The sequence below is a fragment of the Poecilia mexicana genome, unplaced genomic scaffold (assembly GCF_051168715.1).
Source record: "Poecilia mexicana isolate PSO_F unplaced genomic scaffold, ASM5116871v1 scaffold_21, whole genome shotgun sequence".
NCBI lineage: Eukaryota > Metazoa > Chordata > Actinopteri > Cyprinodontiformes > Poeciliidae > Poecilia > Poecilia mexicana.
This window is the reverse complement of record NW_028263390.1, coordinates 21,267,983-21,287,986: the sequence shown is the minus strand read 5'-3', so window position 1 is coordinate 21,287,986 and position 20,004 is coordinate 21,267,983. Positions and strand designations below refer to the sequence as shown.

Here is a 20,004-nt window from a genome sequence, read left to right as displayed (position 1 = left end):
TTCAAAACCAATGTAATTTATTTTATTCAATCAATTCAAAAAGCATACAGAAGAATTTTCATCAATAAACTCTTAATCACATTGGTTCCAGGTTTCTTCTAAACATCATACAATGTAATCCTGTTACATAAAACACTCACATAAACCCAAAACTAGGAAGGTGTGCAGCTGTTTTTGACCTCCAGTCACATTTCATGCTGGGACATTTCAGTTGGCCTTTACTGTCCTGTCGATCCAGTCCACAAACTTGGAAACTCGAGCGTAGACTCCAGGTTTCATGGCGTTGGCGCATCCCAAACCCCATGATGTCACACCCTGCAGGACATACTTATTCTGTGCATGACACACCAGAGGACCTCCGCTGTCACCCTGTTGAAAAAAAAGCCACACACATGTTAACATTACATTTTATTTTGCTGAATTTGGAAAATTATTTAAACAGGAGCATTTTCAGGGATTTTTTTTAATTCGTTTTGAAAATGGGAGTGAAAAGCAGCTATTACAATACCGCCACCTTGTGGTTGATTTGTTAGCAGCTTGTTAAAGGGAATAAAGAGATACTTCTAAAAACAACAGCTGCAAATATTGTTTCAAAAGTATAATATTTTAGAATTGGATCATGCGACGATAACTACGATGGCAGATAAGGGACATTGTAGATGTAAAAAAGAGGAGAGAATTTCTGCCAAAATATTCTGAAATGTTTCAGATTAATCTCAGACATTTTCTAGAGAAAAAATGAACTCCAAAAGTCAGCTCAGAAAGTCAAAAATAAAGAGATTTTTTTTCTAGAAGGTTTTTGATTAATCTCAAAATTTCTCAAGTCAAAGTTTATTTATGAAGCACATTTAGAACAATTTAAGCTGACTAAAGCACTGCACAACAATCACAACATCGTAGGTAGATAAACAATAAATACAATTAAGTTTGGTACAAAATAATGAGACAATTCTAAAATTGGCAGAAAATATGAACTAGTAATATGAATAAAAACAAAGATACTTAATTTAAGCTGCAGTGATTTCCAAAACATAAAAAAATGTCTAAAAATGTTCTTGTTTTTTCTAGGTTTTTTTTGGTGAAAATGTACTTCTCCTTTGTTTTATTTTTCTATCTATAATGGCCCCATCGTAGGAAACTGACCAAAAAAGAAACCACTGCTTCAAACAAATCAAAATGGGCCCTAAACCAGTAACATTCCTGCCCTGCTTCTTAATGGAACAGTAAGTAGGTAGATAAATTAATTACTCCATCTCTCCAACATTAAACAATATAATTGATCTGTACAAATTATGAATATTTAGAAAACTAATAAATGATGTTTGAACTAATTCACTTTCAGAGTTATCAATTCACTTCCAAATTTGTATCTGGTGAATTATGACATACATTTTCTTCTGTGTGATTTAAAATCAACTAGATTGTTTATTAGACAGCCCTGATCAAAGTGATCACATGAACCTGAGTGTGATGCAAGCTTTCTGCACCTGGCAGCTGTCGACTCCTCCATCAATGTTTCCGGCACACATCTCGTGGTCTCTAACTCTTCCGTTCAGGTAAGATGGCTGATTGCATTTCTTGTTCTCGATCACAGGGAATCCAGCTTCCTTCAGCACACCTTCACCTCCTGTACCTGCAACACACATTCCTGCAGTTATCCTTCCCAAAAGATTTCCCCAACAGTTTTTAAAACTGCAGTATGTAACTTTTATTTTAAAAATATATGTATTTATTTGTTGTTGTAATGGTAAAATGTGAGACAGATAATCTGTGAAAAGATCTCCTCCAATTCTTTCCTGATATGCTATTACTGTCTGAAGAAATACACCGCTCCCAGTCAAATACAACCCATCAAAGCCTGGAGGAGGGTCTTAACGTTGTCAATCAACCTCATGAACGCGTTGTTGAATGTGCTAATAGTGGAGAAACAACTCAGTGGCCATGCTAACTAGCCTTAGCATTCTCAGCAAGATCTGCTGAAAGGGAGAAACTATAGCACTAGCAAAAAGGAGATGATTGACTTTGCTAAGACCCGCCCCCTCTCTCTGATTGGTGGTCCTAGCCAGCCCTGGGAGAAGCCAGAGGAGGTCTCAACTATATGTTTCAACAATATGTAAAAACATTATTATAAAAACTACATACTGCAGCTTTTGAAATGTAATGTTATGTATTTTTGATACTTATCCCGATGTATTGCAAGTCTTGATTTATTGTGCTTTGTTTCCCGCTTTGAGCATTTTCTGATTTATTTTTTGGTTTTTACCCATCTGCTGAGAATGTTCTGAACATTTTGGATCTCAGTTGGCCTGCTTTTTGAAACTTAAGGCATCTTGTGACGTACCTTGCGTCTCACCCCAACCAGTGACGTAACACTCTGTTCCACTGGGAACAATGTAGTCCTTTTCTGGCAGACAAACAGGAAGCACTTTGTCATTTATAACAGCTGGGCTGAAAACACAAAAGTGTGTAGTTATGGGGTTGCATAATCGACTTAACATCATGCTGCGCTGGGACACGATCATGATCAGATTTTTACCAACCTCTGCAGTTTGAGCAGAGCGATGTCCGCTCCATTAGGTCCCAGCACCAGTTTCTCCAGCTGCCGTATTTGTTTGGATGGTTCTGTAGCTGTTTCCCTGTGGATTCCCAGGACTACCTGGTAGGCTGAGGGCCGTGTGGACCTGCAACGGCAGAGCAAGTCCATGCAAATCAGCCATCCAGTGTTATTTTAATTACAGAATTTGTTATGCAAGCGTACTGCTGTAAAGTTTCTGTTGTCTGACCTTTCCAGGCAGTGTGCAGCAGTGACGACCCACTGTGGGTGAATCAGAGTCCCACCACAGAAATGGATTCCTCTGCTGGTAATAGAAAAGATCATGAAATAAGTAACGGTGTTGCAAAATTCACATTTAGCACATTTTGTACTTACATTTGGGCCTAAGCTGCTTCTAAAAAAAAAGCCCAAGTGCTTGAAAAAACTGCCAGTTTTTGGCAATGAGTTAATGTTCTTGTTTCAAAAGCCTTCAGACTGTTAAGTCACATTCGACAGGCAGTGCGCCGTTACCTAGCAACCCCAGCCGAGCCTAACCCTGTTACCTAGCAACCCAAGCATTGTTCCAGCACGTTTGGTCAGCTGGTTTAACTGTGGAGTGCGCTGTGTTTTGTGTTGATTTATCATCCAGAAACCACTTGCTGCATTCTTATTGGTTGTGCAGGAGGCTCCACTTCTGTTTTTCAAAGATGTAGGTTTGCATAATTGTGCATCTGTTTGCAGCCATTTTCACATGCGAGCATAAACATTGAGATTGGGGGCAGATTTAAAGTGACATGAAAGGAGCCAAAAATAGGCAGGACTGACCAGATTAAAACCTCATTATCCAAGGGTCCATTCACACCACCTCTGTATAGTCCACTTTAATCCAACTCCAGTTCTTTTATCTAGAAACTCCAGTTTGTTGGGGGAGGTGTGAATGCATAACTGAACTCTGATTCTAACCAAAAAAGTGAACTCTGGTCCATCTATAAGCCCAGATGTCAGTTTGGTTAAAGTGAACTCTGGTGCGGTTCGGATGCACATGTGGAAACCAAGGAGAATGGAGTCCGATCCAAAAGCAGGAAGCAGACTATAGCACAGGGCATTCTGGGTAAATACAATCAAAACAAACATGCTAGTTCAGCGCTAGCAGGAGAAGAGACTCGTGTTTTTTTTTTTTTTTAATCAAACCCAAAAGAGAAAATCTACAGCTGCTAAAATCTCACTGCTCCATTTTTGTTTACTTTTTGTGAAGAAGGAATTTGTGCTCAGTGTCTTCTTCAGAGCTTTTGTGACATTTCCTTCAGTGACTTGGTACAGCGCCACCACAGGTGAGGAGGGGAACAGGTTTGTTAATTAGTTTGGATCATTTGACACAGTGCAGTGTGAAAGTGAACTACAGCAGCTGAAAATGTAACAAATGTTGCACCTTTGGTCCCAATCGGACTGTCAGGTGTGAAAACACCTTTAGATTGGTCTTGTGAAAAAGTGTAATGAATAATTTATTTATTTATTTTATTTATTTCTCTTTTTTACTGTTTATTCAATGTTACATGACTCTGGGTTTCTGTTTTTAATTATGTAAAGCACTTTGAAATGCCTTGCTGCTGAAATGTGCAATACAAATAAACTTTGATTTGAAAATAAATAATTTAAAGCTGAAAATCTTGTGTTTTGGTTCCATTATCATTTTTGACATTTCGTTTTTTATGCTCACCTGGTTCGGAGGCTGATTTGCCAGGGCCATGAATGAGGTTTGGCCTCGCAGCCACCAACAACACGACCAAAACAGCGCTTCGGCTTGTATACCGGCGTCCCACAGTCCATTCCAGCTACAAAGACAGTTCACAGTCCTCAAATTTTATAATGGCAGACAGAGAAAAATGCCTGCTTTTTAAAACTTCAATGATAAAGATTTAATCCATGGTTGGTTTCCAGGATTCATTTGTTGATTGTAGTTTAAAATTTACCTGACCTAAAGCATTTTGTCTCCATCTGAGCTGGCTCCCCTTTCTCAAATCTCCTGGATAATTTGTAAACAAGACACTCTTTCCCACCTCACTCCCTTCTGAAGACATCCATGGAGCGAGCGCTTCCAAAGACTTACTCTTAGATAAGACCATCATATCAGACTGTTGCCTGGGAGACCGAGCTACATGGATCATGGTAATACACATGCATTCACATACACAACAAACGGATACACTGCGTGATTGTCGCCGCCTTTGATGGCTCCATGTCTGAGTCTTAACTTGCCATCTGTGCCATATACTTTCTGATGTTGTCATTTCTCTATGCTTTTTAGTTTACTACTTTTAGAAATCGTGTAAGACTTATTACTTTACACCAACATACATACTTCATACTTCAGCTTCATACTTCTAATATCCAAGCAACACATAGAGAAACTCCTGTTAGTTTATTTAGCAAACCAGAACAAGAATCAAACATGGAGAACCAACATTTATCCTTATACTTTATGAATCTAGAACTCACTTTTAGTCACCAACTCATTTATTGTTTCATAACACTCCAACTTTTTGTTTTTTAAGTGGCTAGAATCAGGACTCAAGAGGAGAATTTGGTTTGGTTTGGTGTTATCTAGAAGATTTTTTGGAACATAGTGATTTAAAAAAACTGTAAAGGTTTTTCTGTTCAGTCATATACTGAGCAACCAACGCAGGTACAAATTAACATTTACACACCACAATCAGGGATCTGGCAGTAATCCCACTTCTTGTTCCCGTCAGTGGTGTAGCACCACGGTCCGTTCACATCGTTGTCTGGGTTTCTGCAGCTCTGGTCGAGATTTACAGAGACACAGTGAGTATAAACGGACAGCAACGAGGGCTCCTTTAATACATGATTATAAGATGGAATATTAGAGCCATGCAAAGAGAAATTTAAAAATACAATTAGGGGAATAAAGTAGAAAAGTTATGAGAATAAAGTTGAAATAATTTGAGAATAAAGTTGAAATAATTTGAGATTAAAGTTGTAATAATATGAGAATAAACTTGCATGAGAACAAAGACATAATATTACAAAAATTATGTCTGTATTGTTTTTTAATTAATACAAGAATTAAGTCATAATGATACAAAAAGAAAGTTATGGACTTACAAGAATAAAGTCGAAATAATTTTAGAAAATGTTGCAATAATATGAGGATAAAGTCGTAATAATAGAAATATGACTTTATTCTCATAATACCAGGACTTTGTTCTTGTATTATTTCAACTTTATTTCAAACAATTTTATTCTCAAAATATGAGTTTATTCTTGTAATTTTATTTATTGGACAATTCAGATCATGTACAAATATTTGAACTTTTTAACATTTTCTTACATTATAAGCATGGAAAAAGAGACATTTTCATAGATTTTATGAGTAAAAACACTAACAGGTGGTAAATAATTGTCAATAAATCTACATAGCATAAATAAAAACTCTAAAGATTCTTACATTTCCCTCCAGACCTTTATCAGGGTGGGTCCTTGGCGTGAAGCTGTTTTGGTGCTGCGGGCTCTGAACGCTCCACGCCTGGCAAGTCACGCCCGTCAACGTTACGGAGGTCGGGCCTCTGTACGTCGCTCCATTTCCAATCTTACAGTCTGAAACAGTAGCGAAAAAAAGTCAATTTATCAAGGAGTGAAACCACGACAAGGATGGTGTATAAAGAAAAAGATGCACCTGTCTGAGCCGGAGTTGGGCTTGGTGCTCCTGTGGGTTTGGGGGAACATTTTTCGAGGTTGCAGTACTCCCAGCGGACTGCGGGGTCGGTGGTGTAGCACCACGGCGCTCGGTCTCCATCAGGGTTCCTGCACAGATTCCTCTTCAGGTCCCTGAAAGACAAAAGCTTCACGCTTTATGTCCAACGAATCGATCGAGTTCATCAACAATGTTTCACATCATAAAAACACAAAGTCATAAAAGACAGAAAGCATTGAGAAAACCAGTAGCAAACATTACAGTTTCAAATTCATCAACACACATAAAATATATTCTTCCATGTTTCATTTATTATGGTGAGATTTTAGTCTGAATCTAAAGGAAATGTAATCAGTTAATGTTCTATTATCTGATTATCAGTTATTGTGGCAAAACTGATTACCTTACATTAAAAAAGTAAAACTTTATACATATTGGCACACCAGTTTGTAAAATAAAGTCATAAAGTAACCTCACACAGGTTACCTCACTAAGCAGAACATTACAGTACAATAATCAGTAGGGAGAAAGTCCCATCTAAATAATTGCTATTTGTTTAAATATTAAATCGAGTCACAACTATTAACAATTTCGACATAACAAATGCAACATAAAACATTTAAATCAAGCTTTAAATAGATCAGAGTTTTAGATTTTAAATAAACACTTATTTCCAAATCATTTTTACAACAACTCAATTATCTGCCTACTATGTTGTTTAACATATTTCATTTTTAGTTACGGTAAAAGGTAAACAAAAATATAAAGGCATATTTACTATTCATTTACTTACAAATTTAATATTAAACATAATATTTTTGTGGCCTGCAAGTCATTTCAACTTTTTGAAACGTTGCACTTTGGTGATTGAGGATAATTTGGACTATTATTTTTTATTGTGTAGCAACAGTACAAAAAGGTTTGACATGATTATTTTGAGTAAAGTATTATTTCTTATGTGCATATTTAACTTAAATGTTTCAGTGTGAGATTATGCTACTGTATTTTAAAGGTTTTTCAGACTTCTGTTGAGTGGAGGCAGTTAATCTAAAAAATGTAAATCAATATATTTAATAAAATGTACGTATGATTTACCATCACCGCTCGGTTAATACTCACGCTGAGGGGAAAATCTCTGGAGTTTTGTTGTGTCTATGAGGCGTCTGTGAACTCCACCACTGGCATTTTTTCCCGCTGATCGTCTGTGACGTTATTCCCCGGTAGCTGCTGCCGTTCCCGTTGTAACAGTCTTCGTCTTCTTCAGGGGGAACCACGCCTTCAGCTGCACGGAGAAACCATATTTTCACAATATTTGGCCTTACTTTTCTTTATCCAACTCTAAATGTTTCCTGTGTTCAGCGGCAGTAGTGGATTTTAATCCTAGGAGTTAAATTTAAGTGAGAAATGTTTTGTTTTTTGTTGTACCCGGATCTGGAGCGTCTCCACAGCGAGGCACGCTGCAGTACTCCCAGCGAGTTTCAGAGTCGGTGGTGTAGCACCAGGGCCTCCTTTCGTTGTCAGGATTACGACAGTAATTATTGATTAAACCTCTGAAAAAGAAGAACGCAGACAAATCAATTATTAATGTTTTTAGGGCTTTTAATGGCGTGAGCTACTGAAGCTGGGAATGGACATTTTCCACATATCGATTATCCGATTATTTTTCCGAAATAATGAGGCAACATGCCAACGGTTTTCTCGAGCTAAACAGTTTTCGTGAGATGGCGAGTTAATTTCTCAAAGGTTTTCTCGAGATATTTGGAGGCATTTGAAGGATGTAATCAGGTTCAACACACCAATCATCTTGTGATCTCAAATAAACTTTGTTTTCTCGAGAAAATCGTCTCTACCTGCAGAAAATGTCTGCTCTCTGCTTCCGTCATGAGCGTTAATAAATCCCACTAATATTTCTAAGCCGATTCACATCGTTAAGAAGCGTTTTGTTCTCACTCACTTGCAGGGGTAGTTTTCAGGTGTGCGGTTGTGTTTATGGGGCGTCTGGGCCGACCAGCTCTGGCAGGTTTTACCCGTCTCCGTGACGGCGATCGTTCCTCGGTACGCTTGACCCTCGCCGGTGATGCAGGTCGTCTCCGGGACGATGGTGGGAGGCTCCGATGCTGAAACAAGAAACCAGCAGAGCTCAGGGACAAGTAATGGAAAACGGCTTTCTAAGATGCTCAGAACACCTGGAGTTTTTCTACAAACTACTATGTATAATTTTAAATACTTTATGGGACAGACCAATGAAAGTAGAGTTAGTGAAGTGGAAGGAAATATGCAACATGGTTTTTATTTATGGATACATTGCATTTGTTCAGTGGAGTAAAAGGGCCAGACTAAGAAAAAAATATTAGGGATAAGAATTAAAAATTACTTGTAAATTATTTTGAAAGCCATGCATCATTTTCCTTTCTGCTTTGTTTAAAATCTCCCACATAAACTTCCAACAATGTGAAAAAGTATAAGGCTAATGTTTTCTCACGGTAAAGTATAAGAAATAAAGACAAACTTAAAGATTGTGTTCTGAAATTGATAAAATAGTTGAGTTTCACAGGATGCACAGGATTGGGAAGAGTCGGAGCAAATAAAGAGAAATGTTTGGACTCACTGCAGCGAGGAATGGAGCAGAAATCCCAGCGTTTGGACGGGCTGGTGGTGAAGCACCACGGCCGCGGATCTCCATCTGGGTTTCTGCAGTAGTTCTCCTCCAGGAACTTCTCTGGAAGACTACAACAAGATTTATTTTATCCCCTAAATCACACGTATTTGAGACTAAAATTAAACATGGTCAGTTTGGTCTTACGTTGAAGGGTTGTAGCCGTGATTTTGAGGTGTCTGGGAGTCCCAGCGCTGGCAGGTGAAGCCATTTTCAGTGGTGGAGGTTTTTCCTCTGTAGTCCTCACCGCTGCAGACGATGCAGTCCTCTGCAAACCAGTCAGAAGGTTGACATTTTTTAAACCAGTCAAATATTCTCCCCTATTCTCCCTTGTGATGTTTTCATTCCACCTAACTTTAGAAATGCTCTTGCTTAACTTTGAAGTCGCTGTTCATGCTAATTAGATTCTGACATGTTTAGCCTGAGTTTCTTCTCACACACAACAGTAACCGTCATTCAAAAGGTATGAAAAACTGTTCATGTGGTAAAATAACCAGATGGAGTTACAGGTCTGACACCCACTGAAGAAGTTAGGAGTGTTATGAAACAAAAACATCAAAAGAGAGACTCTGAATTGCAATAATGGTGAAAACTTTGATTTCTAAAATTTTTCTCAGATTTCTGCCTTCAAATATTTAAAGAAATGCGTTCTTTCCCAGTAATGTAAAGAATTTCTAGCTGTTACCTTAAAACTGTGCAAATTGGAAAATAAATTTGCTTTGTGGAAATGTGATAAGAAAAAAAAAAACATGGTTTTCACTAAAAGGAAAAAAAAGGTTTTGTGCTAGGATGAAGTGTTTATCAGCTTTATTGAAATTGGTTTATTTAAAAAACATTTTTCTCATCACTGGATGTTGCTACACAAACCACGAAGAAGAAAATGACAGGAAGTAGTTAGAAGATCGTGTCACGGTTTTCTTAATGACATTGCGTGAGGGTATTATTCACGTCATTTTAAATTGCATTTCTTATTTAATGGAAACACCAGAATTGTGAAATTATGTTTTTTTGACATCAGCGAAATGCTAACTGAGTTTCCAGTGACAATAAAGTCGCACAATTTGGAACGCACTTATTTTGAAAAAACTCTTGTTTTCCTGTAAAATTTTGCCGAATTTTAACAAACCTGCAATGGAAACACTTTTTTGCACCACAAGTCACATGATCAACAACCGATGTTACTGGAACAAACCATGAAGAAGAAGACGACAGGAAGTAGTCAGAGGATCATGGCTCTGTATGTTTTTAATGACCCTATCACATGGACAAACTTATTAGCATGGGATTTTCAACTGTATTTCTTATTTGTGTGTTTTCAACATTGGCGGTGTTGTTGCATCTAGCCACAACCACTTCCCCTATTCTCCTAGACCAGTGGTTCTTAACCTGGGTTCAATCGAACCCAGGTTAAGAACCACTGTCCTAGACTGACTCGTCATTCAACGGGTCCAGATAATCCCTAAACCTGCCGACTTTTACCCTAAATCAAGGTTTCTGGTATGATCTGTGTTGACTCCTCTAGCCTCTAACTGAAATTGTGTTTTTTCAACATTAGCAGAATATAGCAAAGTTTTGCACACAAAACTCTGTGTGTAATAAAACACAGAGTCCTCACATATGATAAGGAGTCTTTGCTCTATTGTTTTTTTTTTTTATTTTTTACTTTAAGCCTACCGGTGCAGCTGGGGACATTGCAATGTTCCCAGCGGACTTCTGGATCAGTGGTGTAACACCAGGGACCTTGGTTATCCGAATCAGGATTTCTGCAGAAGTTTGAGTCCAGGTCACTCAGGGGATGAGTCTGCGGCGAGAAACTTCAGGAGACAAAAAAGGAACGGTTAGAAAAAAAGATATAAAATGATCAAATACTGTAAGTGGAATAAATGTGGAGTCTGTGAATAGATACTTGGGTCTGTGTGGAAATTTTGCATCCCATCGCTGACACAGCTTTCCTGTTTTTGTTCTGTCTTTGGTTCCTCTGTAATCGGCTCCATTTCCACTGATGCACTCCAGGAGGTATTCTAGACAAAACAAAGTAGTTTTCCAGAGTGAATCATGCAACTGGCACCAAACAGAACCACGCAACTGGCACCAAACAGAACCATGCAACTGGCACCAAATAGAATCACGCAACTGGCACCAAACAGAATCACGCAACTGGCACCAAACAGAATCACGTAACTGGCACCAAACAAAATCACGCAACTGGCACCAAACAGAATCACGCAACTGGCACCAAACAGAACCATGCAACTGGCAACAAACAGAAACATGCAACTGGCACCAAACAGAAACATGCAACTGGCACCAAACAGAACCACGCAACTGGCACCAAACAGAACCATGCAACTGGCACCAAATAGAATCACGCAACTGGCACCAAACAGAACCATGCAACTGGCACCAAACAGAACCATGCAACTGGCACCAAACAGAATCATGCAACTGGCACCAAACAGAATCACGCAACTGGCACCAAACAGAATCACGCAACTGGCACCAAACAGAACCATGCAACTGGCACCAAACAGAAACATGCAACTGGCACCAAACAGAAACATGCAACTGGCACCAAACAGAACCACGCAACTGGCACCAAACAGAACCACGCAACTGGCACCAAACAGAACCACGCAACTGGCACCAAATAGAATCACGCAACTGGCACCAAACAGAATCACGCAACTGGCACCAAACAGAATCACGCAACTGGCACCAAACAGAATCACGTAACTGGCACCAAACAGAATCACGCAACTGGCACCAAACAGAATCACGCAACTGGCACCAAACAGAACCATGCAACTGGCACCAAACAGAAACATGCAACTGGCACCAAACAGAAACATGCAACTGGCACCAAACAGAACCACGCAACTGGCACCAAACAGAACCATGCAACTGGCACCAAATAGAATCACGCAACTGGCACCAAACAGAACCATGCAACTGGCACCAAACAGAACCATGCAACTGGCACCAAACAGAATCATGCAACTGGCACCAAACAGAATCACGCAACTGGCACCAAACAGAACCACGCAACTGGCACCAAACAGAATCACGCAACTGGTACCAAATAGAATCACGCAACTGGCACCAAACAGAATCACGCAACTGGCACCAAACAGAATCACGCAACTGGTACCAAACAGAATCACGCAACTGGTACCAAACAGAATCACGCAACTGGCACCAAACAGAATCACGCAACTGGCACCAAACAGAATCACGCAACTGGCACCAAACAGAATCACGCAACTGGCACCAAACAGAATCACGCAACTGTCACCAAACAGAATCATGCAACTGGCACCAAACAGAATCATGCAACTGGCACCAAACAGAACCATGCAACTGGCACCAAACAGAAACATGCAACTGGCACCAAACAGAATCACGAAACTGGCACCAAACAGAATCACGCAACTGTCACCAAACAGAATCACGCAACTGTCACCAAACAGAATCATGGAACTGGCACCAAACAGAATCACGCAACTGGCACCAAACAGAACCACGCAACTGGCACCAAACAGAACCACGCAACTGGCACCAAATAGAATCACGCAACTGGCACCAAACAGAATCACGCAACTGGCACCAAACAGAATCACGCAACTGGCACCAAACAGAATCACGTAACTGGCACCAAACAGAATCACGCAACTGGCACCAAACAGAATCACGCAACTGGCACCAAACAGAACCATGCAACTGGCACCAAACAGAAACATGCAACTGGCACCAAACAGAAACATGCAACTGGCACCAAACAGAACCACGCAACTGGCACCAAACAGAACCATGCAACTGGCACCAAACAGAATCACGCAACTGGCACCAAACAGAATCACGCAACTGGCACCAAACAGAATCACGCAACTGGCACCAAACAGAATCACGCAACTGTCACCAAACAGAATCACGCAACTGTCACCAAACAGAATCATGGAACTGGCACCAAACAGTGATGTTTGAGTCCACAAATCAAGAGCAAAGTCATTGATCGCTGCTGTTTGCAGACGTGGCTCAAACGTCACTGCTGTTGCACCACAGAGCAAACATTAACACACGACAAGTGTAATAAGTGGGAAACATTTTTAGTAAAGCAAAAAGCAACTTACTCTTTTTTTCATACAAAGCGGAGCTCTGTCTGCGCAGAACAAGCTCCGTCTTTGAATTTGCTGCTGCTGTCCAACACTCCTGATCCTTCTCCACATAAACAAAAGCTCTGGAAGATAAAGACGCATCAAACTTTAAATTTACTGCAGAGACTGGAGAAGACGGGAGTTTTTAGGGGACGATTTACTTGCACGTGAAGGACGTTTCAGCTTCACATTTGGCTGCACATTCGGTTACATTGTGTACCATGTACTGTCTCTTGTTCAGAGAGAGAACCCACGCGCCTTCGGTTTTGGAGTAACCGTCTACTTCTGTTCCACCAACTGGAAGAAAAAATAAAAATGTTATACATTAATGAAAGACGATCTTATCTGTCAAGTTTTGTTAAACAGAAGTACATATTTTCAGGTAGAAGATTTAAAAAACTGCTGAGTTTATGTTTGTTGGACGCATTATCTGCTTTTACTCTTCGTTTTTTACTTCTTTTGAAATTAATGAACCGAAAAGAAGTAATGACAACATAAATGACACAAAAGTGCTTATTTAATCCTATACTCTGCATATTTAATGCAATATATGCTACTTACATTAAAAATGACCTAAAATAACAACAGAACTGTTTGCTGGACACCAAAGAGTCTTTCATTATATGATACATAAAAAAAATAAATATTTTAGCTAAACTGGGATGTTTGAGACAATTCATGAACTGTTTTATCTAAATTTGTTTGCAGGTCCATGACCTAGTGGACCCTTGTTATGTAAGAAAATGTGATGGCAAGTTTAGTCATACAAAGGTTTCTAAATGTTCAGGGTTTCATTCAACACACTTTAAATTCCTAACAAATGTTCTCATTTTTATAACAACTCAGACATTTCCTAACACTTCTAAAATGAAAATGTAAAGATGTTTTCTGAATCACATTTCTCCAGAATCTTACAGATTTTTGTCTGTTTGTGTCTCTTTTTTTGTCGCACTTAAACTTTTCAGCTCTGCATATAAAGTTGAATGTTTTGAACAATCAGTGAGCAAAATGTCCGACTCCAGGTTACAAAACAAAATTTTAACTCACAAATTATGCAATAAATAACAGAACTTTCATAATAACAGGTGCAAAACATTTAAAACAACAGTTTGATTTTCTTCATGCTTCTCTCATAAGATACATTTCTGCTTTCCTGCTAGCATGCTAGCCAAGACTGCTAGCTAAAAAAAAAAAAGATAATAATAACAATAATAGATTTAGTATTTTAATAAAACTGGATTAGATTCACTTAACTAATCACATTTATCCAAATTACATTAAGGTTTTCATTCACTGTCATCTCTTTTTTTGTTATTTGTTTAAGCTAGTAGCATTTAGCTACACTGACCAGTTAGCATCATAGTGTTAATCATTTTTAAATTATCTGTTAACTGCATAAAAATAATATGATTTCAGGTATGGTGAGCCATCAACTCTTCTCTTGTTTCACATATCATGAAGAAAAACATCTAGTCCTTTCAAAACGTCTTAAATTTTTTCTGCAAGATGGGCAGAAGATTAGTTTTAATTTAAAGATAGTTTCTGAGACTTAAGTTGTCTAACTACACTTGTTACTCTAATGTTCATTGGTTTAAGATGCCTAATGTTTAATTATTTCACCAAAAAAATGGTGTAACTAAAAAAATGCAGCCTAAAAGTTGTGTTGTTCTGGAACATTGAAGATTTAATACAAATTAAAGTCATTATTTTCTTCCTACTAACAAAAGTTGAGTTGTATGAAAGTCTAAAGTGGGTTTTTATACAAAAGAAAAAGCTACATACAACATGATTCTCTATTTTCTGCTTGAGTAATCCGATCAAATGTCTCCTCTTTGACTTATTTGAAAGCGAATCAGCGATTTAAAATCCTCCTGGAAAGGCTCCGAGAAAAAAAAGATTGCACAGAGGCTTTATACACTCCATACTTCCTGAGTACTAAAGGGACAAGGACAGAAAGATACACAGGACTGGAACAAAACAGCTGCAAACTGCAATAAATGCATAAGAATGTGACCATTTTATTTGAATTTTTATTTGATTTAGCAGGTTAGATGTCAGATTCGATGAATGGAATACATCCAGTGAAAAGCACTTTGCTTAAAGGAGAACTTGGTAACTTTATGTCATAGCGGTAGCTTTATACATCACATTTTTAATCATTTAAACAAAAAAAATACAAACCAGAAATATTTGATCCAGTCCTGTTTGTGTGAAATCGTGTTTAAACCATCTTATTAAGTCTTGGTTCAAAGAATCAAAATTTTTGTTTCTTACCAGAGCAGATGAAGGCTCCAAACAGAAGAGCTGCCTTGTATAAGTCCATGTTGAGGATTCAGACTAGCAGCTCATCATCCGCTCAACCAGACGCCCCTTCTGATGTATATTTACGGTCCGTGTCGCTCAGCTGGGAGGATAAATAAGACGTCTCAGTTATTCGTCAATCATTGACGAGGACAGCAAAGAGCAAAGGGTCAGAATCCTTGTTTATGGTAGATTTTTGGACCAGATCAGCAGTCCATCACCCCATTGTCAAAGTATTTCATTCACCAAGAGTCACTTTCTGTGTTCTGGTAAAGAAGGAGCACAGTCGGTCTGAAACAACCCAATCTGTTGTTTTAAACCCACCATGTTAGGTTTTAAAAATCTGACTCCTGGACTTTGATTCTGTTTGATTTAATCTGCAAATTCTGGTCTGATTTTACTTTTAAGCACAGATAAAACAACAAATACTTGCTGTTATTTGTTTCCTTCTTTGATTACTCTGGTATTCTTCTTATTTTTTGGTGGATATATGAATTTGACTCGATCACTAATGCCTGTTTTTGAATGTTCAGAGGACAAAACTACAGATTTGCTGATGTGAACCAGATGAAACAGGATCAATATCGACTGTTAATCTTCAGCTAAGAGAGATCAGTGTCCTTCTCTGCAAACAAGTCATTTCAAAACAACCTACTTTCAGTACAACGGGAACATCCAGAGTTTAGTTTTCTGAGGACGGAAATAAATTTTACAAACTCTGTACAAAGTTTAGACGGTATTATTGATCCCATTCATCCCAGTGCAACATTTCAGATCCAATCCAGTCCGATTAAATCCACAATCTTAATTCACCAACAATAGAATGAAATATTCTGAATGCTACAGTAATATTAGGTAAAGTTGGGTCAGTCTCTTGAGTCTTTCAGTGATTGATTCTCGATTTTCTCTACATTGATCCAACGATTTAACAAACTTTTCCTAATCAAGATGAAAATATTGTGAAAAAGAAAAAGAGAAATGCAATCAAGATTGAGGCAAGCTTGACCTTCGAATGATAGATTTGCATTTCTCAAAGAGAAACTCAAAGTTCTTTGTTAAAAGCTGAGAGAATATTTGGGGATTTCAACTCCAAGATATTTAAATCCTTCCTTGACTTCTTTAAATGAAAAATGAGACGATGGGTGAGAATCTGACAGGCAGTGGGATTGATAAAGAACGTTTTACTTTTCTAAATGTTTGGATGTTTTTTTATTGGAAAATTTTTATTTATTTTTCATGTTTTCTAATTAGAATTTTTTAAAGTTTTTTTTTTTTTTGACTGGCCTGTACTGTCAGATCGAGAGCCTTCAACTTAAAAGCAGCATCACATGAAGAAATTTCTGGTAGCATGTGCTTGTTCTAAATGAAAATTAGCACTTTCTTCCTTGATTTCTAATTCTGACTTCCAATGATTCTCTTCCTGCTAAAGAGCCCCCTGGTGGGCGGTTGAAGAAAAAACCACAGAAAAGCCATTCCGGGCTATAAGCCGCATGGTTCAAAGCGTAGGAAAAAAAGTAGCGGCTTATGGTCGGAAAAATACAGTAACTAAAATAAAATAAAAGTCTGACTTTAATCTTCTGAGATCAAAAGTCAAAATTTTGAGGAAAAAAAATTAAAAACTCTGAAATTAAAATCTGAATTCTGAGATTAAAATAGATTAAAATCAGAATTATATGAAAAAAGGTCAGAATTCTGAGATTAAAATAAAGTCAGACTTTTTAGAAAAAAGTATTTTTTTTCCAATGGCCCTAATTCTCTTCTGTATATAAAGTAATATATGTATCCTGAATTTGGTTTCCTCTCTTAAATGAGAGTTAAACCAGTCTTTCAAGCTAAGAAAGAGTTAGAAAAATGTTAATAACAATCACACTTTCTATAAAATGTCCTCTAATCTGTATCATCTGGTCTTTGTATTCCACCTGATTTCAATAAATAATCAGAGTTTTTGGTTTTCTTAAAGTCTCTTTCAGACACAGCCTTTCCTCCAAAGCATTTCCATCTCCTGGCCTCTAGATGGTGCTGTTGATCGGCAGCAACCTGGAGGCGCTTCGCTCCCTGAATGAAAGCCTGGAGCCTCTCCACCTTCACCCTGAGCCGAGAGCGGGAGAGAGAGGCATGAATAATGCAGAGAGAAAACACTTCACAGCATCAGCGTGTGAAAAGAAAGTGACAACAAACACCGCCGAAGTCGAAAAATGTGGTGTCAAGGATGGGAAGTGAAACAGCTCTGATGATGTGTTGATTCCTGCTCAGAAGGCCGCAGCGCTGAGCGGGAACCACAAAGCATCAGAGTGGGAGTGGGTGGGTCCAAGGATCTGCACCACAAAGCTAAATCAGGTGCTGCCTTTACTTTTGATCAACTTTATTTTAAAGGTTAAGCCATTTTATAGGAATTAAAAGTCTGAGTTTTATTTAGAATTCAAACACATTTTTGTCTTTGTTCAGTTGTAACCTGAAAGAAAAACCTGTACAAGTATTAGAGAGGCAGGAGCATAAAGAGAATGGCGGATCTCTGTGGAAGAAAGTTGCAAATTTAATCACAGGACACGCTGTTGCAGCTGCAGCTTGTTAAACAACCTTCAGCGCATTAAAGAGTGAAAACCTGCAGAAGTGTTTGGGTTAAACTGCACATTAAGAGAAAAACATAATATCAACGATATCAAAACGGTTGATCTTTGTCCATATAAAACATATTAAAGAAGAGAGAATTTAATTGATGTTTAATGTATAAAAATCAATAAAAATTCAGCTTTTCTGAGTTAATTTATAAAAATCACTTGTTTTTGCTAAGAATGTTTTAATGAAACTTTGTCAATTTATCTTTGCAAAATATCTCAAGTTCAGACAAAAAACAAACAGAAGCTGTAAAGTCTTACCACTACATCTCTGATGTATACACACAGGTCTGGACTTTGACTGGGCCATTCTGACACATGAATATACTTTGATATAAACTGTTGCAGCAATATGGTTCTACACTGTAAAACATTTTGAGGAGCCTTATCTTAAAAATGACTGTTCACCTGCTGACTTGAAAATGCAAGTCAAGAAAATTAGAAAATTGTTTTGGTTTCATTCAGAAATTAAAGTTTATTAAGTTGATTTAACAGAAGTGTTGTCTCAAGATTGTTTTTATAGTTCTTATAGCACATTGATCTTCATTTATAATTTTAACCAAATAATAATTTCACATTAGGCAGGAAAACTGTCTTCACTGACACATTTCTGTAACATTTTCAATCACATTATCAAGAAAAAATAACTTATTAATTAATGCTGGATGATTTTAAATTCTTGGTTGGACAAAAATATCTGATCTAATAATGAATTTTATTAAGCTTTACACTGAATTCTGCTCAGAATTATTTTTATCAGGGCTTAAATAGTGTGAGAAAACATTTTTCTCATTAAAATGATTTGTTTCAATAACACAACGTAACGCAGATCCATCTCCCTCACGGTGCAAGAAAAGACGCAAAGAGCCGCCGCTAAGCATCCTGGGAAATAGTTCCCACTCCCGCCTATTTCTTCTTTGTTTTTTTTTAAGTTCTCAACTCTTGGAGAAACACATTTTACTGTTTTCACAAAAACAAATTTAAGTTCAAAATCTAAAACTTGTCAGATTTCCTTGATTTAAGAAGCAGAATTCAGTAGATGTTGCTCAAAAGTTTTACACTTTTACTATTTTCTTTCTTTTCCTCACTTATTATTTGGAAAGAAAATAACTATAAAAATGTTAAAATATATATTTTTAACTAAATCTCTTGAATTGACCTTCAATTTTCCATTTTTAAAAAATTGTAGCCCAGTTCGACTAATAAAAACTCATGTTTTCTTCAGGAAAGTTTCAGGTCTCAGCCATTGTTTTGCTAACGGACTATCCATCAGTCAAGTTGAAGGTCAGTCTCTTCCAGAACAATGCTAAATCCAGCAGACCGAGGGAGAGGTGTGGGCTCTGCAGCGTCCAAGGTTTCAGCTCAATCAATATCCGACTGTCAGACCTCAATTTAGGAACGCCGCCCTCTCCTTAAAAAATAAAAGACGGGCTTCATTCTGCAGCTGCAGCTCAGGGTTGCTTCTTTCTTTTGAACTGTGGAACTAAATAATGACAACAAAACACACCAAATACACTTTCCTACTCTTATGTCTTCTGTTTCTTTTAAATGCATTTCATTAGCTGCTTTGTAGGTTGTTGTAAATAAGCATGAGTATCTGATGAATGTACAAAAACGGTAAACTGAGATCTAAAGCATCTTAAAGGTGAGAACATAACAGAACTTTAACTTATTGAATCATTCATAATTTTAATATTATAGTCTAGAAGTGGCTCTTTTTCTAATCTAATCTAGACCAAACTTCTAGAAAACTGAGAAACAGTCGAAAAACTGATTTCCTTTAAGTCAAGGCTGAAAATCCTTTTTAGAGCTGCTTTTGATTAATAATAACTGGAAAATACAATAATTCCTGCTTTAATTGCAACTTTTCATTACTTATGTTTTTGTTTGTTTATTGTGATTTTTGTTGCCTTTTTACTGAAATGTGCTAAACAAATAAGCTTGACTCTTGACTTTACTCCATGACTTCAAAATAATGTTTAGGGAAACATGATCATGTCAAATGAAAGCAGAATTAAACCGTTGGACCGACATGA

The 20,004-nt window shown here is 37.7% G+C and overlaps 1 protein-coding gene and 1 long non-coding RNA gene across 2 annotated transcripts; both read right to left on the bottom strand.

Moving 5' to 3' along the window:
* LOC106931502 (plasminogen) lies at positions 1-15,477 on the bottom strand. The gene is made up of 19 exons (XM_015009651.2): positions 15,327-15,477; positions 13,214-13,349; positions 13,029-13,135; positions 10,808-10,922; positions 10,576-10,715; positions 9,049-9,169; positions 8,854-8,972; positions 8,200-8,362; positions 7,671-7,795; positions 7,365-7,527; positions 6,228-6,379; positions 6,000-6,148; positions 5,239-5,332; positions 4,251-4,365; positions 2,784-2,858; positions 2,541-2,681; positions 2,342-2,448; positions 1,488-1,633; positions 1-369 (listed from the first exon to the last, which is right to left on the bottom strand). The coding sequence occupies exons 1-19, from the start codon at positions 15,373-15,375 to the stop codon at positions 208-210; spliced, it is 2,379 nt and encodes a 792-aa protein (XP_014865137.2). The 5' UTR covers positions 15,376-15,477; the 3' UTR covers positions 1-207.
* LOC148153091 (uncharacterized) lies at positions 9,240-10,569 on the bottom strand. Its single transcript, XR_015761781.1, has 2 exons — positions 10,330-10,569; positions 9,240-10,287 (listed from the first exon to the last, which is right to left on the bottom strand). It is a non-coding gene; the product is annotated as an uncharacterized LOC148153091 (long non-coding RNA).
* Positions 15,478-20,004: the final 4,527 nt, after the last annotated feature.

Coding starts and splice junctions, on each gene's coding strand:
- LOC106931502 (XM_015009651.2), bottom strand. CDS start 15,375: ATGGACTTATACAAGGCAGCTCTTCTGTTTGGAGCCTTCATCTGCTCT. Junction 8,363..8,853: donor CTGCTCCATTCCTCGCTGCA/GTGAGTCCAAAC, acceptor TTCTTGTTTCAG/CATCGGAGCCTCCCACCATC. Junction 7,528..7,670: donor TGGAGACGCTCCAGATCCGG/GTACAACAAAAA, acceptor TTCTCCGTGCAG/CTGAAGGCGTGGTTCCCCCT.